A 25,553-nucleotide genomic window follows, 5' to 3' on the forward strand; every position below is an offset into this window, starting at 1 on the left:
CCGCACAGCTGCAGAAGCCCATTTCTGGAGTCTGGATTTGAGATTTAAACACTGGAAAGACACAGGTTGGATGTGATGCACAAGGAGAGGAAGCACTGATACCAACACATTCATCTTGAAATGTAATGCTCTAAATTTGGTAAATCCACTTCAGGGCTGCTGGACTGTGGAAGTCATAGGCTATGCTACACTGGAGGCCTCAATCCACTCAAAAGCAATGTTTCCTCTTCAAAAGTGAGGGTATTTTGCTAGTTCAGCCTTTCACTAGTGCTCAAGGGGAGCTCTTTGAAATGAGAACATGTCTCTAATTAATAATGATAGTCAAGTCTAAATGAGTGTGTCTGACATTAGAGTCAGTCACTGATAGGTCCAATTCAAGCAAATAAAGATTTTCACACAATACACTGGAATAAGGAGTTTGAAATTTTAGATTTTTTGTATTCCCTCCTCTCCAAGGGCAGATAATGAAAGCCCTGAGAAGGAACATCCCTGTCCAGATTTCTCAGTTATTGGGAAGAGGACTGGGAATAGACAGTGAAAAGAAAGACAAAGGCTGGAATACAAGGGGGAAAGGTCAGACTATTTCTAATCAGGCACATTTTTCCCCTGAAACTTGGAACATTCGGTATTGCTACCACCAGCAGTGGGTAAAATTGCACTCTGTTTCCAGCCAGTCTTTGTGCCTCAGTGCTGAAGGCAGAGCTGAGGAAGGGGACTCAGCCCAGCTCCATCTACTGCAATCATCTGACAGCATCACAATCGAAATGGAAAGGGGGAAACTTGAACCTCCTTGAACAGAAAATTTCACAGTTAAGTGGATGGTTTTAAACACATATTTGGGGAAAAAATCAGCGCTACCACAGAATCACATTTTTACCCCTCTTATTGCATCCTTCTGCAGATGTGTTGTTAATAATAATGGCAGCTCAATGTTTTAAAGGTGTTTTGATTCAGAGCTTATGCATCTGCAATACAAAGTGCACCCCCCATTACTTCCACAGTTCCTATGTTCTGGACAAAGATGCTTTTAAAAAGTCATATGGCAAATTGGACACCATTCCTAATGGCTTTCAGCAATTTTAGGGGTGGCTTCTAGCAGAATTTTTCATTTACTTAAACTTTTTTTTTTTCATTTAACAGTTTTCAATTAACAGAATCCATAAAGTCTTAATCCATAAAGTCTTCATTTTATGGCAAGTCTGAATAGGTGCTGAATATGAGACATTTCAAAATCTCCCACTTGAGTTATGCTGAAGTTTTCCCCTATTCCCTCTTTTCTTTCTCCAAAGAGGATGAAGAAGACTAGGAAAGTATGCCAGGTTAGCTGTCAAGCTCCTTAAGAACTCTCAAATGACCTTGTCAGAAAAAAAAAACCTAACTCTTTGATTCATATTTCAAAATCCTGACTAACCTGCCCCTTCTGCTCTTCTGCTTTCTTTCTTCTGTAACTGTGACAGAATCAAGTTCAATATTAATGACCAGCAATCATTTCCAGGCTACAAACTCTGCTGCCTTCTCCAGTCCAAGTGCCTCGTTAGCTCAGCTCTGTCAGTAAGATTCTCACTTTTGTATTGGTTTCTCCTGGGTTAAAGATGAATAGAAAGCTGGGCTAGTAGCTCAGCTAAAAAACCTCAAAACTCTGATCACTCAAGTGCCCTCTGAGTTGCAGCTGAACCACTCAAGCTGACTTCCCTTGAACAGGCCTGTTATCCAAACATACCTTGTGTCACTCCCTAGAGGTTTCAGTGAAAGCCATGAACGCTTTTTTTACAAAAGAAGGAATTTCTTTTCCTGAGACAAACACTCAGGTATTTCTCTCCACACTGCAAGCAGAAAGCAGATAGCTTGATTACACTGTTATTGTTTTTCAATGCACAATTAAATAATTCATCCTGCTGAATAAAGAGAGCTTTTTGTTAGAAAAGAACACAGAGTTGGTTGGATGCAGCAGACTTCTTTAAGAGATGCAAATGAAGTACAAGCCTGGAAGCAGAGCTCTGCTGATTTTCAAAACCTCTGATTACTGCTGTTTTTTAAATCTGTTAAACATATGGAATCCTCCAGCTACCTTTGTGAGATCCCCCTGGCAGGTATTTCCTGCCTTCAGTTTCTTCCAACTCTGCCCTCCCAGCCTGGTTCTACAGTCTGGCTCCACATGAAAACTTCACAATTAGAATATTCAAGCAGAATTTTAGATTTAGAATTGAGAAGTATATTTTTAATATAAAAAACTTGTAAACCTGTCTCAAAAAGTTAGTGTTTGCAAAAAGAGTTTTATCGTGGTGACACCAGAGTTAGATTTCCTATAAAATCTCTAATCTGTTTTCATTCACCCACTGGAGAAGTTTTTTTCTCTTCAGTAACTAGGAAGAATCTTGGTCTTGTGAGGTTAAAAGAATCCTTTGAGATATCTCTCAAAATAACAGTTGTGTGGTGAGAACACAGACCTGCTAGAGAATTCACAGAAGCAAGCTAGGGCTCCTCACCACAGGATCTGCTCAAGTTCTCTGGATATCAGAATCCCAAAAATATAAAATGAAAGCTTTTCTATCTTCAAAACCATACAAGAGCAGAAGGGGCATTTAAACTCCCCAAAGTGAAACGGAACAACATGGGGAAAAATACCAGGGCAGGGAGAATGGAAAAGGAAACAGATTAAACAATTGTCTTTCAGCTCATGCTGCATAAAAGAGCTGGGACAAATTCTTCTGACTGTTCTTTTTCCTCTCTGTGGAAAATTACAGAAATTAAAGCTTTGGTGGGAACATCTGGGAAAAATAAAGCTTCCCTTCCTTCCTTCCTTCCTTTATCTCAGACCTTTCTATTTTAATGCAACTCCCTCTATATACACATAAATATATTTTGTATACATTTACACACATATTCATACCTATATGCATATATAAACTGAGCACTAGTCTTGTCAGCATCTGACTCATAGGGCTCAAAGCAGCAGCACATGACTTCTCTTCATTTTTTGGGTGACAACGCTGGGATCAATGACTAAAGACTCACATGCTCTGTGTATATGTAACCTAACCAAACAACAGTTTTCAAACAATTTTTTTTGGTGCAATAAATCTCTTTAGAATTGTTTGAGTGGCTATTTTTAACATTCTAGTCAGGGTGAATTTTGCCACAACCAAGAATAATGACCTCTGTCCAAAAGAATGATCTACTGGCCAAATAAAACCCATTTTTAAGCGAGAAGAAAGCAGTGCATAGTTCTTTGTACAAGGCAGAGCACCCTGCTCAGGCTGCTCCCCACAGTCTGCATTCTGTTTCCTGAGCAGAGACATCCACAGTGTCAGAGAAATGCTGCCCTGAAAAAGAAATGATCCTTTTCTTTACAAAGAGACAGAAATCTTAGCAGACATCCGACATATCCTTTCAAGGTATCCATGTGTGACTTCAGATTCTCTACAAGCATTCCTGCTTTTGCCCAGAGTCAGACATCTCAGTAACACAATGTACAGGACAGTTTTAAAGCATGTCAGTTCAAAATCTCTCTGCAATACTTTGCCAGGATTTACCTTTTTGTTTTTTCTCTTGGGAAGACCAAGGGTCACAAGGTCTCCGAAAGTGGTAGGAGCATAAGTTCTATTTGAAGTCAATAGGATTTGTAATCCTAAATCCCTCGAATGCCTTTGAAAACCTCTGTGGATATGTGTCTTGACAAAAGCATCAACTTTGCCTTTCCTTTGACACTGAAGTTCCATTTCCCTAAAGACAGAGAATCTACACTCCTAAGCTCTAACCCCAATGATATTCCTGTAAGCTACAGACAATAAAAGGAACATGCTTGGCAATGAAATATAGAAATAGACACAAAGTGAAATTTTTAAAAGCACCTTCGGAGACTTCCAAAAAGTATTTTCTTCCTAAACACTTGAGTAAGTTTGAATTTCTTTTTCCTGGTATGGCTGTTGTATCCAGTGCTATCCTGGACAAAATCAGAATGGGGTTTTTTGGGGTTTTTTCCTATCCTTTAGTGGCTGTCCTGGAAATATTTGAGGTACTGCCATAACTTAAAACCCTCACCAAGGCAAAGTGCAAAACATCATTTACAAAACCTGCATCTGAAACAGCAGCATATACACAACACCATTTCCCCTTTAAAATCAGCCCTGAAATTCATGCATTAGAGCTGATTTCAAAGAATTGGCCCCTTGAGTGTTAGAAAATGCAGTGGTTACATTTACAACATTAATTTAGCAAAGCCTTTAACATGAAAGAAAATGAACATGAAGATCCCCGTTTTAAATTGCATGTTAAACCAAGATTCATGGCTACAGAGAATCTCTCTGAGCATACATTTTGTCATTGAATAGCAAGTGGAATGGATGGGGATTAAAAAACATGATGAAAAAATAGCGAGATGAGTCAAACTCTTCTACAGAAACCACCTCAAGCTGGGACTAAATTGGGAAGGAGATGTAAGTATGAATATAGCTCTCCATTCATGCACGGGACAGACAGAGGAAGGGAGGCATAAAGCATATGGGGATATCACAAAATAGCAAAAGACAACCACAAAATGTGTACTAAGTTTACCTTGATCAAATGGCTTGTTTGGATTCCAGTTTCTGAAATAATCATCCTAAATGGGGATTTAAAAAAAAAAAAACCCTCAGGAAAAATACAATCAGTACTTTCAGTACTATTTTACACAACTAGATTAATCAACTTGTGTTTTGATTCTAACACATTTAAATACAGTAAGATAAGATTATCAACAGGTTGTGTCCTAAAGAGTAGTAAATGCAGGTTAGAAATTAAAGAATGAAAAAGTCCTTGGATTCAGCACCTTGAATTTTTCTTCTGGATTGTTTTTGAAAGCATGCCCATTATTAAATATTTTATAATAACTGTATTATTTCATGCTAGTCTACAATCTTTGACAAGAAAGAACATATTGCTCAGGTAGTATAACAAATCCACACCATTCACACACTGGTGTGGTGAAAGGTCAGCACAGTAAATTCAAAGACACATCCACACATGTAAATCACACCATTGTGTACATATAGAAATACAGGAATAATATTGCAAAAGTTACATCTAAACAATACAACAACTTCCAGGAGCACTTGCAGTGAATATTTTTGTCACAGTTCCCATTATTTAGCTTAAAAAATTTTATGAAACCTGACATAAAGAGATCATTGTGCTGTGAGTGTTGTCTTCTACACAATTCTCACTGGATTTTACACTGGAGGAGGCAGGGATTGTCAGAATGTTTGGGCAAATAATGATTGTTGCAAACTAGCCTCACTCTAGAAAGAATGGAAAACTCCTCCCTGTGTTGGATCAATCTGTATTCTGTGTACTTAGCAAATATTTATCTGAAGGCAAAGTTTTCCCTGCTTCAGAGTGCCATCAACCCTAGTGCTGAAGAACTGGGAGTTAAGCCCAGCTGATATATCAGTTTCAGCACACTCTGTGTATCTCACTTGTGTCCTCTTTCAGAGGACTTGATAACAACAGAATTATCTATTTGAGATGTGGAAGCATAGAAAATTTCTACAGCACTGTCATATTTTTCTGCATATTAATCTTTGTTTCCTTTTTAATATATCCAGTATTCTATACTCATTTCCTGAGGGATGCCACTAAAGAGATATATTCATCAAGCTGTCCAGAATGACACTGAGATTTCTTTTTCCTGCCAGGATGGTAACTAAAAACCCATCTGTGTGAATAAGAGATCTAAATTATTTCTTCCATAGGGCTTCATTTACCATTTATCTCCAGTACACTGAATTTCACATGCTCTCATGCTATCCAGTTCACCCTAACCTGGAATATTTTGGGGAATATTTTGGAAGTCAGCCTGACTTTATGGGGTCAGAACAGGCTGTTACAGGAGTGAGGACTCCACAGCCTCAGTGAGCACCAGGAGATGCACTCCATGTCCCTTTCAGAGCACTCTGGACAGGATTGTTCTGGAGCAGGCAATATGGACAAATGCTGGGTTACATCAAATTCTTCTACATGACTAGCAGGAGGAAATGTATATTTTTTTTAACCAATATGTTCATGCTCAGTGTCATAGTGACTTCATGGACAGTGATAATGTTCCATAATAACAGCAAAGACTGTTACCCATAATTTATTTCAGATACATCAGAAGTATCCATATTTTTTTTCTTCACAAGTACAGGGTTTGGCACCAGAAATAGAATTGCAGGCTTGCCTTTGAATTTCACAGCTTTGCTAATACAAAACCCCCTCATGGTTATACAATGCTTTGTAACTGATGATGATGTACTGCTAAATTCACCAAGCATTAATCACTTTTCACAATGTGTTGGGTTTTCAGCTTTTATAGTGGAATTTTTTTTAGCAACAAAATTTTTTTTTTTTTTGCCTGCTTATATATTTTCCAAGGTGTTGCTTTGCTGCTGGGTTTTCAGCATCAGAAACTGTTAAATAATTCAACTCCCAACAAGGATTTCTTATGCTGGTGGCATATGGAGCCAGTTTTGAAATAAGGATTGGAAAGAGGGTTTATCTCAATTTCAGTGTCAAAGGAATATTTTACAAAAAATGCACCTTCCTCAAAAAAAACCTTACAACACAGCAATCTCTTCTGTAGATCTATTATTCCTCCTCTTCTCCTTCATGCAGACCTGTTTAGTATTCCATTTTGAAAATTGAAATTATGTTTACTTTAGAATGTGCCTGAAACCATGGTGTGATAACATAGAAAATACACAAGAAAAAATTCGGGAAAAAATCCCCTAAAAGGTGGAATAGAGAAAACCTTTGAGATTTTCAATATATAAATTCCATTATTATTTATAGGAGTAAATAATGACCATACATACATTAGAGCAATACAGTCAATAGCAGTTCAAAATAACTTCTGCCAGTTGGACAACTGTGCTGGTTTCAGCTGGGATAGAATTAATTTTCCTCTTAGCAGCTGGTACAGTGCTGATTTGGGATGGAAATAATTTTGATAACACACTGGTGTTTTAGTTGTTGCTGAGGAATTTTTACTCCAAGCCAAAGACTTTTCAATTTCCCAGGTTTCTTCAGAGAGGAGCCAGGAGGAAGAATGGCCAGGAAAAGTGCCCCAAACTGGCCAAAGGGGTATTCCACACCTTAAAGCCCAGAATATAAACTGGGCTGAGTTGCCTGGGGAGAGATGGTCAGTACTGGGGGGCACTGCTCAGTGAAAATTGTACTGGGCAGTACTTGTCTTTCTTATGGTTTATTCAGCTCTCCTTTTGTAGTAGTAGTAATAATAACAATAATAATAATAATAATAATGATAATAACAACAACAACTGTAATGCTGTTCTTATCACAACTCATGGGGTTTACTTTTTTCCCCCCAGTTCTCCTCCCTTTGCCACTCAGGTAACAGGGAGGGTGAGGGTGTGGGTTGGGTGGTACCTGGATTAAACCACAACAACTCAAAATACAGAACCTGGGCTTCACTTCAGCATCAATACCAGCAAGAACTGAGACTGAAGGTTATGGCACCATAAAGGTGAAACTCACCCTGTGGATATGGGGACCAGAAAATCTGTGTCACATTTAAATACACACCTCTGCTCTGACTCAGAAGCTGACAGGGCTTTGTGCCAGTCCTCAGGAAGGGGCTGAGATTTATAACAATATCCTCAAATGACTTTTGTTAGAAGGTGATTGTCTCTGAAGAAATATCATCATTTCACTGTAACTTCTTCCAAAAGAGAAGCAGCACATATATACGTATACATATATACAATCAACTTGTTTAAAGAGATTTAAATTTCCCATTCAGTAAAAGATCTTTCTGACATAAATCTATGCATTTCTAAGCATTCTACTAGAGTTGATACTAATGTGCCAAAAATTCCTTATGCCTTCTGTAACAAGTGAAACTTAAGCAATTCGCATAATAACATTTTCTTTAATCAGTAGTAACATAATAATTAATATGTATCAATACATTTAATTTATAACAATATCAACAGTTAATCATAAGAGTTTCAAACATAGAATGAATTATGATATATTGTAAATATTTTTGTTCACTCTATGGATATTTACAAGTTAAAATTGAAAAAACCTACCTCAACTTCCTGAACACGTAAGCATTACAAATGAGAAAAGAAAAAAGAATGAAATAAAGCAATATAAAATTACGTTAACATTCATTGGTTTTCTCCTTTGTGGCCTTTTAAATGTGAAATCACTTATTTCAGATGACCTTCACCCCCAAATGAAACAATTTTCTCTCTTTTCTGCTCTTTCCACCTCTGCTGCCATGACCTAGTTTTCATCTGCTGCACTATTAGCCAAATGCCATTCTTGTAATGTGTTTCTTTCTTGTAGAGCACGAAAAAAGGCTTTTGCATTCCCTTTTGGCAGGCAAAACCACCAGAAAGTGTTTTCCACAGGCTCATCTGTACATACTTGGTATAGGAGAGATATAATTTAATTTTTTTCCTAGCTGAATTTAAAGATTATTTATTGGATGGACTTTGAAGGGAATGCAAAACCAGGCACAGGGCCACTTCAGTACAGCAGGTGACAGCAAGTGAGAAATATTTTTGATGAACAAATATTTAAAAATATCTTTCCTCTTCCACAGAATTCACACTTTGACAGTTTTGCCCATGGTTCAGTAACTGCATATGACTAAGTCAATCTTTTAATTAACTGAAGGGACTCTGCACACCTAAAATCATGCATAAAAAGAGAAGAGCTGATACTGCAAGCCAAGGCTGCATCTGACTCCCTTAGCTCAGCTCAGGGTTATAGAAGAGTGATGGGTTGGCTTGGCTGAGTCTCACATCACACGTTAAATATTCCACTTCCAATTTCAGGAAAAGAAATTCAACTCCTGTCAAACCAGGCCCAAATCAATTCTTGAGGAAATCTAGAGTTCTGTTCTCTTCTCACTAGGTGTGGGGTAAGACCTTTGGCAAGATTCTCTTCTGCCCCCTTGATGAAGTCTATTGCCTGCCTGAGGTGGGCAACAGCCCAGGACAGCAAGGCAGGGAGCCCAGGGGCCCTCACACAGAAGGAAGCTCACCAGTGATTCCCTCACCCCAATTAAATTGCAAGACTTGAGGCAGGAGCTGCCTTTTCAGTTTTGCATCATGAACCCTTCTTCTAGATTTGACCCTCAGGATATCTAACCTAGGAATCAGTTGTGAACATAACAAATGAAAAAAAAAATATAAAAGCAAATATAAATTGATAGACTTGGGCCTTCATTGCATTTTTTCTATGTTGGTTTGAGCAATTAAGAGATTCGAACAAACACATTTTCACAGAATCACAGAGCTGGAAGGGACTGACAAGGATCATCAAGTTCAACTCTTAAGCAAATGGCCCACATGGGGATCAAAACGGTGACCTTGGTACCAGCACCATCTTCTGAAATCCATTTCACCACATCATGCATAATAAATTCTTGTTTCTTAAGAAGACCAAAATGATCTTTCAGCATTCAATACGTGGGTGTCAAATCCAGCCAACTTGATTGATGTGCCATCAACAAAGTCAATCAAGAGAATAATCATATCTTAAACTAAGTATGCAAGGGGCATGTTAAAAACAGTAGTTTAACAGTTCACAAAAAGTTTGTAACAGAACTTTCAAAATTCTCATTCATCAGAACCCTTAGATTCATCAGAATTCATAGACTGGGTTCTGATTTGCAAAAAAAATCAAGCCTTGAAGTAGACCTGGGTCTAATACAATTTCCTGTTAGTCACCTCAGAAAAGTCAGCAAATAGAAATTGTCCCTAAGACCAGGACATTGATATGACATTAATATCTTCTTTCCTATTACTACAATAACAATACTGTTAAAAAAATTAAATTAATGGCAAAACCAAACATATTTATCCTCTTTTCCCCGACCAACTAAGAATGCAAACAACAGCTCCTTGTTCTCCTGAACTTTAAGTATTAAAGTTATTCCCACTAATCCTACTCTTTTGTCACTTTGAATTTAGTTATTACCTAAGACTTGATATTTTGGAAGAGTTAATGAAGCATGGATAATTTAACACACAAACACTCTCTACACTTTATTTACTTGTCAAAAAGAAGCTCTTGCAAGATGCTCTTATTTATCAATACAGCCAAACATTAGCTAAATGGGTTCATAAATATTTATATTTGTTGCATTAATTGAGCTTATAACTTATTTGTATGACTCAAGCAGAAATCAGATGCTGACTGAAAACATTCCCCTGATTTTGTACCTTTCAGAACCAGCTCAGCTCAGTCTCCTTCCTCAAGGCCTGGAGCATCCCTCAGGACTGGAGGAGCCTGCGAGGTGCAGAATCACCAGGACAGCCTCATCACAGAGCCCTCCTGAGGAACCTCCCACACCAAGGAGGAATCCCAGGGCTCAGAGACCCCTGAGGAAGCAATCTTCATTCCCAGTCCCTCCTAGCCAACATGAGTTAAAATTTCTAAGTACCTCCAGGAGGGACATTTATGAACAATGCTTTGCATATTCTGCTCAATATTTCCCTCTTTCACCTTCCATCTATGAATAAACCCTTTATCCTCATAAGGACCAGCTGGAAAAAGTGGTAATTACCAGCTCATTGCTTTTGTTAAAATTAGCTCCAGGAAGATGCAGCTGCATTTTCTGCCTCTCTACCTTGCAGTGCAGAAGATCATTCCAACACCAAGCAGTGTTAAAGCACCAGCTGCTCTTGCAAAAGTCAATCCAGCCTGTCATAAATAACTCCCCAAGGCCTATTGCCTGTTTTAAGCAAATAGCTTGTGTCAGCAAATTACGCATTATTTATTTATCTATTTTTTTTTTTTTGCTTAAGAGGAAGAGAATGTATTTTACCCACTGAGTACTTCAGTGAACAAAGCCCCCCAATGAGATTTCTGTATTAAGACATCTCTAACCAATTCCATGCTCTCTCTCTCTCTCCCAGGAATCAGAGAATGGCATCCAAACAGGATGCTTTGGCTTAGTGAATTAGTAATGCTGGTGCTGGAGATATTCAGTTTTAAAATTTGTATGAGAAAGCTTTAAGTTTAAGGAGAAATGTCCCAGACAGGCCAGGAATATCCAGGTTTACTGAAGGAGCTCCCAACATTAAATGGTGGCACTGAGAGAATCCATGGCAGAAGAAAGAAGTGTCACATGTAATGAAAAGTCTGCAATGTCAGGACCTGCCTAGAATGCTAAGTCATTAATAAAAATACAAAGAATTGATAAAAGTATAACCGTTCACATTGGATTCTTCTATAATGGCAAGTACATTAACAATGGTTTATTAATAACAGTATAAAATTAATAAATAAATATCCTAATGAGCCCTCAGATGTTTATGGCATTGAAAAGATCCTTGACCATATCTTACAATCTCAGATTTCCCACAAGACTCAAATTCTCAGTATACAGACTTTTTCTCAGATACCACTAATGTGCAAAACCAACTTCTTCTGCCCACATTAATGGCCCAGAATGTTACTGTGTGTCTTATTTTCAAAGTATTTTTTGGTTGGTTGAGGTTTTTTTCTGCTTTATTAGGAAAGATTTGGTATTCCTGTTTTGCTTTTCCAGAAGTTTCCATGTGCAATACTGAGAAAGGTGAAACTTTCAGCATAGACTTTTCTTAGTCACACACACAATCATTCCCTGGGGTGGCAATAATTTTAAAAATTTAAATATTTGGAAAAAAAAAAGAAATATTTCTTACCACTGAATTCATATCAGCTAGAGTAAGAACTGTCATTCCTTACAACTCAATCACACAGGCTTTTATATAGAAATCTTCCTGCTGCTCTCTTGGGTTTTGCAGTTGTTTGTTTTTATTTTGGTTTTTTATTTGGTTGGTTTTGGGGTTTTGGTTGTTTTGATTTTTTTGTTGGTTTTGGTTGTTGTTTGTTGTTGTTGTTCTTGTTGGTTTTAGTTTTTTTTGTTTTTTTTTTTAATGACAAACATAGTAAGAATTAAAAATATTTCTTAAAAAACCCCAAACCACTCAATATTTATCCAAAAGAATGAAGCCAGAGTGTATGTCTACAATGTTGAGGGCAAACAGATGCTGATTTTCAGTACCTGTGCTGCAAGCAGGATGACTGAGGGCCAGCTGTGAGTCACTGTGGCACAGCCCTGAGCCAGCACACATGGCTGACAGAGCTGAAATATTTGGGTGGCTGGGACAATCACACAACTATCTGTGCTGGAAATATCTAAAACTGGGGGGCTGGCAGGGGAAAAGTGCCTTGGATTATTATTCTTTGCTGTCCCTTTTGGCAGACTAACTTTGGAACTACAATGCACTTCTGCCTGAACCCTTCCTCTCATTAGCATGTGCTAAAATCCTGTTACCCCTGCTTGAATTAAATAATTCTCCCTAATTTCATGAAGCTTTTCACAGGTCACAGCAGGTTGTGCTGCAGGCTGCACAGCTCTCACAAGGCCAGCAAGGCAAAACTCCCAAGGGATGGGCTCACCGATCCCTGCTGGGCTGCCACAGCTCCAGAGCCAGACTGACCCCTGGAATGGGAACCATCAGCTCCCACTTTCCCCAGCTGAGCAGCACCCACTCACACAGGAAGGAAGAAGCAGAGCCAGAGATAACAAAAATATATTCCCTCTCGTTCCAGGTGCAATTCCTCAAAGCAGAATTACTTCTGATCTCTGAAATTCCCAGCTGGACAGCCAGGTTAACTCCCTGCCTCTGGTGAGCCTTACAAGGTCCCAGCTGATGCACAAAAATAACAGAAGTGCCCACCATGTGAAATGAAGATTCACAGGTCACAACCTGGCCTAATGATGCTTTCTCACATGATCATTTGCTTGTTTTCCACTTATCAAAACCACCATGCCTTGATCTCAGTTTGTAATTGCAAATACTACTGGGGAATGGCCCCTGCAGGTTCTCTATAGAGAGAATAGTATTGTTAATAAATCATATTCTCAACAGGGGTAATACTGAAAACAAACCTTGAAAAGACAGCTGCTGAACTCTTTCCACATCTTAATTTTCAGTCAAAAATTCAAATTACGTGCTTAGAAAGCAATTGTTTTTAGGCAGCTTGAAAGCCAAACACATTAACCTGAAGGTTATAAAGCCATTGGCAATGTGGCTTCACTTTCAGTACCCTTGTTGCTTTGACAGTACATCTGCAGTAGCTGTTTTTCACACAGTCACTGGTTCTTTTAGCTGATCATTTATGGGGTTGTATCTGGAGAACAACACCCACATAGAAAAATCTAATGCTACCACTGCTTTCACACATGGGAACTGCTTTACAGCGAAAAACAATTTACATAATGCTTAAATACACTGCTAGTTCTTGGTTTATTTTACAAATTTTCAGAAATTTGTTCTGAGTCATGTGAATTTATTTTAATCTACAAAAATGGGAATAATTTCATTATGAAATAAAGTGATAATTCTCCTAATAACAAAGTTATAAAATAGAAGTTATGCATAAAATACTGATGTTCCACTTAGATATACAAATCCCAGTGGTCAAAACATACAAGGCAACAAACAGCAGTTGAATGAAATCAACTTATCTAACTGATATTTAGGGACACAATTTTCTGTAGAGACAATTAAATTAGTTACAATGTCCCAAGTCTTTCAAATACTTATTTAAATGCATAACTAATAATTGGAAAGAGACTGTATGAATTATACTGGATTACGAGCAATGCACTATCCCTGGGAGCACACAGGCTTTGTACCTCATTTGTTACTTCAAGGAAAATCTAGCTCCAAGTATTGTTGAAGAAACCTTTGCAAAAGGTGAAATCAAACATGCTGCTGTTGAAAAGGACAACTTTGCAGCCCTTTAGTCAGTTTTAGCCAATATTTGAAATTTCTTAGAACTGTATCAGGAAGAAGCAGTCATGGACAACCAGTCTATGACACAACCAGCTGCTGAGTGTGGGAGAGGGTTGTGCACATTATAGATCAGAAACCATATAATGTGAACCATTACAAATGTGCAGTTTCCATTCCCAGTTTATAACATCATTTTCTTAATTGTTTCTGACATTTTATCAATTCTAAGAAAAAATAAAAAAGAACACTACATGAAAAATCATTATCCAAAACTGAGAGCGGGTTAATGGGAGCAAACCAGTGAAAAATGTGCAGCAGTTGCTGCAAACAGAAATGCTGCTCCCCTTCTGGTAAAGGCTCCTCACTTTGGTTGTCAACAACTACTTCAACACCCAGCAGGCTATCTTAAGTACCTTGCTTGGTTTATAAAAGCTGTCATGTGATGGAAGTGTACATAATAGTTGGGACTGTTTGATTCAGTCATCAGAGTCACAGAGTGATTTGGGTTGGAAGGGAACTTGAAGGTCATCCAGTTCCCAGCCATGATGATACCCCCTAGACCAAATTGCTCAGGGTCCCATCCAACCTGGCTTTGAACACTTCCAGGGATGGGGAATCCACAAGTGAAGTCCCTTAATTTAGGAAAGTCCTTCATTATGCTCTTTTGTTACTGACAGACTTGTGTTATCTCTACCCATTTCCTGAAAAATCATTGGAAATAGATACACAAATGTAACTTTTTTTTTTGCGACAGTTCCTCATTAATTTATTACCTTAATTAAATAAGATTTTTATGAATATTAAGAAATTAATTTTCTGTGTCAGTTGTAAAGTAACAATGACAAGTTACATTTCCTCAGTGACTGCTACTTGCCATCTGGCTGAAGCAATAGTATTTTGTAGAGAAACAGGATTTTTGGAATGGTATTTCAAAGGATTTAGCTCAAGGAATAAATAACAATGATAAAAAAAAAGTAAGCTAAAAAGGCCAAAGAAGCAAAATATTCTGATTCAGGCATCAGATAGCTAAACAGCAGTAATGGTTCCAGTGGGATTCAAATGTCAAGGCCGTTGGTGTCCACAGCACAGATTTCCCTACCTTTGAGGCTACTTTATTTTAGCAGAAGAGAGGACCTGACTGCTCAATTTGTGCATGATTTGCTTTTAAGAAGTCCACAGAACACTGTCCAAAGGCAACTTCAGATCCATGCTGAGCATTTTAAGCCACAGAAGTCTTGCATTTGCAATGAAGAAGGTGCTCTAATTTGCACACAGGACTCCTTGGCAGCAAAGGAATTCCAGCATTACCAGATAAAGATTTTACTCCATCTCAGTAACTTCCCCTCAAGGAGGGTGGGAGACAGTGACCCCTCATACCCTAAGCACTAATTCCAGAACTGCTCACCCCAAAAGTGCTGCTGCAAATCGTACACCATAATTTCAGCTGGAAGTCAATAACAAACCCCATTTTGTTGCTATACTTGGATTCTTTGTTTCAGAATAATGTCAAACAAGGGAGCAGAAAGGTTCAAGATAATTCACTGGTATTACATGTTTTCAGAAACTTTGATCATTTTATTTATGCTTGCACTGGCACTTGGTTCATCATCCAAAATTTGTAATTGTGTACCTAGGGAATTTCACACAGTAAGCACTCCAGAAACAACATTCAGTATCAATTACTAATACACATTCAGAGCTCCTTTAGAAAAGGATAAATTATAAATAGGAAATATATATTGTATTAGGCTTCTACAGCTGTGATCATGATGATAAAGCAATATTCAAGCTAAGTTCAGATAAAACTGAGAAAATGAAGTGACCTTTCATTTCTTCCAGTAGCATGCACTGGGACCAAGGAGACGCATCTGAAAGAACTCCTGCAGGAATATATAATGCACTCCTGAGGCTGCCAGAACATGAGCCTCTGCATCAGTGACAGAAGGTCAGCATGTAGTGTGGCATGGAGTGAACAATGACATGAGAAACAAAGATGTAGCAAAACTTTATTTTCCAATCTTAGGAATCTTCTAACCAAGTGCCTGTGGCTCAAGAGAATAGAGAGCTCCCAGATCTCAAAATTTTTGAACTGTTCAGCTGTAAATAGAAGTCTGCTCCTGATCTCTAGACATTACAGTTGCTCACTCTTGAAGGGATTAAATCATAAAATGGGGCTAAAGAAAACCAAAACAGCATTTCAGCAAAGAACAGAATCTGAAAAAGCCAGCATTGACAGACATCTGAAGAGTACAGAAGGTCATAGAGAATTCTTTAAGAAAAAGAGAACATTTGCATTTTGATCAGCTGTAATTTTACACCTGAGGTCTAGTACAACTAGCTATTTAATTCTAACAACTGAGAAAATAGCTCAAACTTGAAGTGAAAATAATCTCCAAACCTTAAGAGATATAAAATCAAAGGAAATGTGTACTTTAGAGAGCAGCTGCGACTACAGGATATGGAATTAAAGAAATGTGCTGAGGATCTCTGAAAACATTCACTACAAGATATAAAACATTAATTTACCTGGCAATTTAGAGATACTGTGGCTGCCCCATCCCTAGAAGTGTTCAATGCCAGGCTGCGTGGGGCTTTGAACAACCTGCTCTGGTGGAAGGTGTCCCTGCCCATTCCAGGGGTTGCAATGAGATGATCTCCAAGGTCTCTTCCAAAACAAACCATTCTGTGACTCTGTGATAATACAGTGTCATTAAAATATTGATGGAATTAAGACATGTTTTAGTAAAGCAGAGAAGATAATTTTTACATTAAGGCTCTAATGTGTATTTGTAGGTTCTCTCAGAGAGCTCAAATTGAAAATTACACTTCAAACCCACCAATGTTCCACACTCCACAAGATTAAATTCATCTCCACAAACACTATGAAACTTCTAATTCATGTATGTTTGGGATTTCTGAAGAACTAAATAACAGCAGCTCTTGCTCCAATGGAGTTTGAACAGATAAATAAAGCACCATTATTTATGGAATAATTTGAAATGTGTTGAATTTGTAGCAAGCTAACCATGAAATGTGAATTATAATCATGTGTTAATAGGGAAACACAACCCAAACTTTTCCAATTGCTATGAAACAAACATCTGGGGACTTGCCTCATTCTAACTGAATTATAGAGAGTCAGGAATGTGACTGCTCAGCTGCAGCAACATTCATTTAGATTATTACCTTGCATGGCATTGTCATTCCTGACACTGTATTTTGGCAGATTCCAAGAAGGCTGTCAAGCCATTTGTCAGCTCAGTCAAACATAATATGAGCTGGAGGAATATTTCAACAGAGTTGAACTCATTTTCACCCAAGTATTTTGAGAAATGTTTGTGAGGGAAACTGCAACCTGAATTCAAGAGAAAAAAATCCAGATGAATGAAAAATATCCTAGAGAATTTTAATATTAGCTGGAGGACTGGAAAAATCTGCCCTATATAACACTCTTCTAGATCTCCCAGTTTGTCTAGTACTCAGAAAATTATTGTTTAACCACACTGAGACAACGAAGCTGCAACAGTGGATGTTTAAAGGAAACAGCATGCACTTGTTTTCGTGTTAGAATCCTGCAATCAGTTAATAAAATGCAAATTATAGTTTAGTGTATCACTTTTTAACAGAGGATTGAGAACATCTGATGTCTGAAGAGCACTTATGTGACAGAGGAAGGACCAGAGCCTTCAGCAGCGGCAATTTGCACGAGCAAGTTTGCAGCTGTATCTTATGGAAGGAAAGCAGATCCACAGATAATGCTCTTACAGTGCAGATTCTGACACCTCCATCAACAAGGGCAGGGTGCCTGGGGATTGGATTTGCAGAATGGGATAATTCACACTGAGGATCCAACATCTGCTCTGCTCATTAAGTTCACACTTAGCTCCAGACTAGCTCCAGCCTGATCCCCTGCACTGATCTCTTGGCTGTTAGGTTCACATATCTGCAAACACATCTTGTTTTTTCCTTGCATCAATAAAGAATCCATTTGATGTGCTCTGCAGAGCGAGGAGTGCAGTGACTGGAAACAAATGGGAGGTTTGTTTCTGAGGTAGACTGGGATGGAAACTAAAATGCTAATGAAGAAATGCCCTGTGCTCACTGCACACTACTTCAAGACCTTCAAAGACTAAAATAGATCCTGATTAAATAGAGGATGGTTAAATCTAGATCACGTCAGCTGAACTGCTGTGGGATGAGCAATAATACTGACTGAAGAGAAAGTGAGGGGAAAGTCTGACCCAGTGTGAGATGAATCCAGAAGGTGAAGAACAATGTAGCAGCAAAAGGGCAAGCAGGAACCACAGGAGCCATCTGCCAACAGACCATATTTTGCACTTTTTAATCATTCTTTCCTGTATAGCAAACCGTCTTCTGAGATTCCATCTATAGTTCACCTCTGAGACAGGCTGGTAGATCCTGAAATTTGCTGGAAGACACCATTATACATGCGCAACTATGCTTTCAAAAATCAAGTATCATTAATCATGACAAGAGCCATGAAGAGCTTGAAGAAAATGGCCACAATGAATCTCACATCTGCTCAGAAGGATGAATAAACATACACCCCACACCAACGTCCCTGCAGGAAACAGCACTGCTTTATTTGCTGTGTTTTGGCTCAGCAGAATCCCCTCTTCTCTACATCTATAAATGGGGTAAAAATATGGAGCCTTGATTTTTGAAAACTCCACACTAAATCCATATACTTATGGAAATTAAAATGACCATATTCAATATTTTGTGTGACTCTTTGTCACTGTGTGACCCTGTAGTGTGCTTTCCTGGCCACCATATCTGTGCAATTACACTCTCAACTGAAGCCCTTGCCTCCCTTAAACCTGCCTCCACTGACTGGTTTACAGCTTATTGTATCTCGTTCTGTATGCTTAATTTCACATTCCTGCGTCAAAAAAAAATCAGCAACATTTCAAAATATTGTGGGGAAGCAAAAATTCATTGATCAAAAATTTTCATAATTCTGGATTTTAAGACCTTTAGTATCTTCTGAGTGCCCCTTTAGTTGTACAGCTTTTCTGTTGAAGATGCATTGACATTAAAGAGAACTGCACAATTACCTGTACATCTTTTATTTCTTTATGCAAGGTTCAGTGGTTCCATGTTTTACAAACACTGCAAAGATTTTTGTGTGAATGCTGACAACTTCAGCAACAAAAGGACTGTCTACTGAAGACTGTTAGCAGCTGCTTTTGTTCTGAGCTTATTGCTTCAACTTTAGTATGCAGCTTCTTAGAAGATTTCTTATTACTTGCATCTCTTTACCTTGGCTCAGATTTTCTTAGTTTTGCATTCAATCAGGCTAACTCTCCTTTGCTTTCACTGATCTGTTAAATTTCTCCCAACTTCATACTGGCTTTCAGCCATCCATGTTAACATTTCTTTGTAAAAGACAGTTTACAGTTAACCCTGTTCTATCCCTTTCCTTTTTTACAACTTGTTCTTCAGGATATGCACCCAACTTCTTTATTTCCTCTTATTTAGAGCTTAGCTTGGCTGTTTGGCTTTCTGCAATCCACGTCTCCAATGTATTCTCACTATCTTTCACTCTGGCAATTCTTTATGTCAGAAAAACCTCCTATTCTGCCTTCTATTCCACTTCTGGCTGTCATCGAGATACCATGATTTTTCACCATCTGTCCCAATGCATTTGATGGATTGTCACTAGAGTTTCTCTCTCCTAAATGTCCTTGATATCTTTAATTACCTATTTCTCTCTGTTTACTTTGCACTCACTGGGACAGATTATATAAATCAGGAGTATGTGAACTGAAATTAACAGATTTGTACAGATGTAAAAGTGACAGAAATGAGAGCAGAATACTGACTAAAGAAATAACACCTGATTTCTTTCTATATATATATATCTAATGGAAAATCATGGCTGAGAATTTACAACACTTCTTCCTATGCTTAAGCATAACAAATTCCTTTCTGTCACCTGCAGCAACAGCACTGGAAAAACCAGGGATTCGTGACTTGCTTATGCTGTAGAGTAAAACAAAGTTACATGTCTATTTCTTATCTGCCTTTATAATACAAGAAAATTTTAAGGAATTTCCTGAAAAGTTATTATTTAGGGAGTGCTCACACAAACTTGCCTTTCTTCACCATCCTGCCACTTCCAGATTCTGATGGTGTTCTGATGAACACTGCTTATTTCTACCTGTAGTACTCATCAACTAGACAATGGATTGCTTCCTACTTTGTATTTCAAACCAGACAACATCAGTTTCTAGAGAAAGCTAAACTGGATTGTATTTTATTTGTCTGGACTTTTAATCATCCACTGGTTCTGTGAAAAGAGTCAAAAAATTTATCCCTAGAAAGTTGGACACAATACACTCCCTGGACCTCCCTCAACAACTTACTGTCAGTAAACTCAAAACATAATAACCTTCTCAATTTATTACAATTCCAGCATTTCCACACTGATGATATCTGAATCTACTTTCAGCCCATTCTAGCCAGGCAACAACATTGTATATTTTTCATTTAATGGATTAAAATCCCACTTCACTAAGAAAAAACCCTCCAAGTGCTTCTAATCCACCCTCACTTCCCATGTGTGCTTTAAACACTCAGATTCCTCTTTGATGGTGAAGGCTGCAAAGGTGCTTTGCAGGAAGCAGTTCAGATGTGGACACAACTCCAGGCCTCCTGGGCAGCTTGGGCTGGGCTCTGCTGGTGCTCAGCCCAAGGGCAGGTGCATTGGGAGCACTGAGGAATGCAATGAAGGAGAAAGGTTTCTGACCACTCACCCAAGTTTTTTGGCTACATGGTTTTATGGGCTGCTCACACAACTCTGATCTAGAGACTTATTTTTCCACAGACAGCATGGTGAAGTTCAAAGGTAGCTTGGCCACAGTTAAAATTGATCATTTTCCCAGAAAGGCAGCAGCTGGCCTTTGCTCATTCCCTAACTCATCTACATGGGCTGTGCTCTGTCTGCTCCTCTGCCTGATTTGCTCGACTGTTCTCCACACGTGGCTGACCAGACCATTCTCTTGCAGTTTTCTTGCACTTTCAGTCACTTTCTCAGTTCTCTCCTCAAGCAGCTAAAAATCCTTTCCCAGGCTTGCATTGGGAAACAGTCCTTCAGGAGCAGCTAATCCTCTTCAAAAATGACCTAGTCAAGTTTTAGCAGCTAAGACTATCAAATCCAAATGCTGATAAATCATAAAACCCCAAAATACCCTTCAAATCCCAGAGATGAGCCTTGGTTTTTTCTCAATATAGCTCTTAAAATGTCAAAACTTGCTTGGCTCTTTGGAGTGCAGTGTTCTGAGCCACCTCTGAGCACTGAGCTACTACAGGTATCTCTGCAGCTCAGCAGATTGATAGCTAAAATATTTGCTTTATTTATATACATGATATATATTCTCCTGGCTGTCATAGAGTATGCTTAGCTTTTTTGGAATGCATAGCAAAATAAAAAAAAAAAATCCTGAGATGGAAGATGGATAGAGCAGGGCTGAATGTACAACCAACAGAAAAATCCTTCCAAAGCAAGAATCATGCTATACTTGCTGCCTTAAATATCAACGTTATTTATTTTAGCTCATCACTCAAAATAAAGTAATTTCAGAGAGAATCTGGGGGATGTTCTGCGGACCTCTCATCTCCTGTGTCAAATCCATATAAACACACAAAATACCCAATTCTACTTAAAACCATTTTCTTCCATTTGAAGTGTGATGACCTACACTTTTGTATGCTAAACAAGCTCTTAACATTGCTTGTTTACTGCAATATTCCCTTTAGCAACTGGAGCTTTGGAGTGGCATGATGATTGATGCTGCTCTTGAAAGTGATTTACAGATGAAAAAAATATATTTTTTATGTTCAACTGTATTCTAAATTGAGTTGCTGTGATGTAAGGAAGTCTGATTAGGTATGGTAGAGTCTGCAAATTTTTTAATGGGTACTTATTTTTTGCAATAAGCAATTTTTGCCTTAAAGAACAACCAAAAATTACACAGTACAATTCCTTTCACTCTAAAATGCCCAAGGGTTTTAATATGTGTGTTTGCTGGTGGTGGTTACTCCCATAAAATGCCTCTGACTGCTCAAGTTCCAAAAAGACTTCTCATTCCAGTGCATTTCCAAGCCTGCACAAAGCCACAGTCCAGCCTCTCCATCCCACCAGACACTCCACTGGGATGGGGCTGGTTGTCTGTTCCCCTGCTGCTGCAGGAAAATGCTGCAGAGTGGCTGATGGATCTGTAGGGGGTGGGAATGGAGACAGCCTCTGCAGCCATCCATAAACCTCACTCATTTCAGCTGCTTGCTGTCTGCCACTGAGAGGGGCACTGGGAAAAGGGAAGGGAAAAGGCTATTTATTTTTATATTTTAAAAAGATATTATTTGCCTTTATCATCTGGTATGGCAACGTGAACGACTGGATCCTAACACAACCCTGAGTATCACATCTGACAACCAAGGCATATATTTCCCAAAAAAAATAATGTGACAGCATCATGTTCCCTTTCCTCTGGAGCATCCAACTCTTGATCAAAAAACATCAGGGATCATTTCTGATGATGCCTAGCCTATCATAAGCAAGAAAGGGAATTTGTTTAAAATAAATAAATCAGGACAGAACAGTGAATATATTGCACTGCAGTGCTCAAGAAGCAGCTAAATATTCCTACAGAACAGATTTGCTGAAATTCTGACATCCAGATGAGGAGAGGTGACTAAACCTTGAAAGCAGGTGAATTGAGTTTTTATGCACTGACTCTGAGATGTCTGAGTTCACCATGAAGCAGTGTGAAAGTATTTTTCAGGAACAAATTTTTTTCTTTAGAAAAAAGCAAAAAAGAAAGAAAAAATAGGCAAGCAGATTATATTTCCCAGGTATGTACCTTTGATATATTCTGCATTTGTTCCAGCTTTATTGTTTGAAACATTATATTTATTGTTTTAGTAAAATTAGACATGTAAAATGGAGCAGATAAAAATCTGGGTCTGTGGGGGTAGTTTTTTGGGGAAAAAAAGATAACAAAAGGGCATCTTTTGATAAAATGAAAATGTACCTATAACAGGTATTGGTCAAGGAAAACATTTTTTTTTTTTTTTTGAGGAAAAGATTTGAGAGAAACTAACAGTTCTTGTATTGATCAAGGAAAACATCTTTTTTTTTTTGAGGAAAAGATTTGAGAGAAACTAACAGTTCTGCACTACGCTGGCCACTGAGCTCTGGCCCTCACCAGTATCCAGTACAGGCACAGCCTGTGACACAGGCAGGGTATTTTGGAGCAGGCAGCACAATCAGCATTGATGGGGGAGCTCTCTGGAGCAGGGACATGAGCAGAGCTCGGGCTTTGGAGAGACACTGCTCTGCTGCAGCCCTGAACGTGTGAGCAAGTGAGCTGCTTGCAAAAAGCCTTTCCAAATGGCTCCTCCATTCTCTTCGAAATGGTTTTCAAGCTGAGCCCTCTTCAGTTTTCCTTGTTATTTGAGTTCTGTTATGCTTCACACACAGCTTTATTTTGCTTTCAGACCTCTGCTCATGCCTGATTCAGGCTGGGCATGGGGAGTGGGATCACTGCTAATAGAGGGAAGATCATGTTCCAGGGGCAGTAACTGACATATAATTTAAACAAGTCCAACAAAACTGCACTAATAACAACTACCTGGATAACCTAATATATCTTGGTTTGAGACACAAAACTTTGCTATTTTGAGAAAAGACCAGTTATTGTTTTCTCTAATATTTACAAAAGCACCTTTGCAGCCATCTGTCAACTGAAGTCCTGCCTGCACAGAACCCAACTACTTTTTCAGGAAAACCAGCCCAGCTGTTCTTACTAAAATAACCTGCCTCAGAGGTTTTGTGATGTTCTTACAGAACTTCAACTTCCCCTACAGACAACCCCTTTGTAGAAGAAAGAAAAGCCCCTACAGGAAGAGAAGTTTCAGTTTGCTGCGAAAGCACAGCCACACAGGCACAAGAACACTTCCAGTTCTCCCAGGACAGGACATGTCCCAGGTATGTTCTGAAGTGAAGCCCATTAGTCTAGAAGTGAAAAGTTAGTTCTGCTTCAAAATCTAGGCTATCTAAGCAAATTCTTATGTAAACTGTTGCCACAACACACACAAAAACTGTGTTGTGGCAACAGTTTACATATGTAAACTGTGTTGCCACACAGTAGGAGAGAGACATGATGTATTAAAGTATAGAGAAAAGTCTCTTCATCCCAATAACCACCCATTTATTTCTCAGGATTCCCTCTTAATCAGTAACATTAAGTTGTAGACACCCAATGAAACAAACTCAGAAAAGGTTCTTCAGGCACACTCGTGCTGTCTAGTTAACACTGCAGTGTAGTAACGACATCCCCAAAAGCAGAATTTGATCCATTTTTCTTAGATAATAGTTGTTTTTAGATCAAATACAAATTGCAGAGGCTTAGCCTTACCATTATGTAATTTAATTGTCATCCTTTCCCTTCTCTACACAGAAAAAAGATAAATGCCTTTTTGGCTTCCAAATTCGTACCCTTGAGACAGACAAAACGTGGATGAACATATTAAACACTAGAGCTGTTGTGTCCTGGTGAGAATGAGGGGATCATTTTCTTTGCATCTTCTGACCTGCTATAGAAATCTATAGCACATTAATCATTCCTAAACTCAATCTCAGTGTGAGGTAGGAGCAGGGTAATTTACTGTGTCTGCATCAGATTTTTCTTTCATCAGACTTTTATTCAGCTCAGTGGAAGAAACTAATACTTAAAAGCTTAAGAGGAATATATTTCTGGTGAGGAAATGTTACTGTTACCCAAATGTAGAAATGAATAATTAGGTCTCTCTTAAGTAAGCATCCACTCTATAATAATTCCTGAGCTCATTCATGCCATAAATTGAACTAATTAAATTAGAGATGTTTCTTCCCCAATACACAACATGTAAGCACTGAGACAGCAGAATGATGCTCATAATATCAATACCTCCATAGATTAGCCAAAACTGACAGTCTAATTCCTGGATAACATCAGAGGTGAAATGGATCAACCATACACTGTAACTTTTGGAATAAATCCTCTATCTTCTTTATTCATGAGGCTTTGTGCTTCTAAAAGCTGTATGCTAGAGCCTTGCTGCTGTATTCTGTTTACTCCCTTCAGACCTGGGGGTCCTATCTAAGATACAAGGAATGGGGCTGAAGAAGCTGCAAGACAACACTGCATTGGGAAGGATGACAATACTTGCTTCCTTACTGGAGGAACACATTTTCACAGCTGCCTGAACCTGACATAGGCTGGAAAAGACCAGCCCCACCCTCTTTGTCATTATTTCTCCCAGTGATGAGACAGTTCTCCACTGTCTCAGGACAACTACTTTCACAACTGAGTACTGCTGGATAAGGAACTGCACTGATGAAAATTTTGGGCAGGGATAACTCTGCTCCCTGCCTCCTATTCCTGTCCATCAACTGGATCTCCTTTGAGGCTGCTGAGAATCGCTCAAGTCCAGGTGGCATTGAGCAGTACTCAGGTACTCTCAGTACTTTTCAAGGCACAGAGGCATTTTCTCTGATTTGCTACAAGGATACATCCAAGGGGTGATCTCAGAGCCCTCTGCAAAACCTCTGAGCAAGAAGGACAAAGAGAAGAACCCAGCTCTCTCTCCAAGAGGACTGGAATCACAACAGTGTTTTCTTTGCTTAAAACTATGTTTTGGCTTACAATGAGAAAAAATTCACTATTGCATAGACAATAGCACCCAGCACAATACTTCTAT

General features: G+C 38.6%; 1 protein-coding gene across 1 annotated transcript in view; it reads right to left on the bottom strand.

The window, feature by feature from the left end:
- The window catches only part of SPOCK1 (SPARC (osteonectin), cwcv and kazal like domains proteoglycan 1), a 272,154-nt gene that overhangs the window by 181,693 nt on the left and 64,908 nt on the right, over positions 1–25,553 (bottom strand). The window contains exon 3 of the mRNA XM_041397932.1: positions 4,555–4,600. Coding sequence (XP_041253866.1) covers positions 4,555–4,600 — 46 coding nt within the window. The remainder of the gene's footprint in view (positions 1–4,554; positions 4,601–25,553) is intronic.

This window comes from Onychostruthus taczanowskii, unplaced genomic scaffold, assembly GCF_017590055.1.
Source record: "Onychostruthus taczanowskii isolate IOZ18803 unplaced genomic scaffold, ASM1759005v1 scaffold14, whole genome shotgun sequence".
NCBI classification, from domain to species: Eukaryota; Metazoa; Chordata; class Aves; order Passeriformes; family Passeridae; genus Onychostruthus; species Onychostruthus taczanowskii.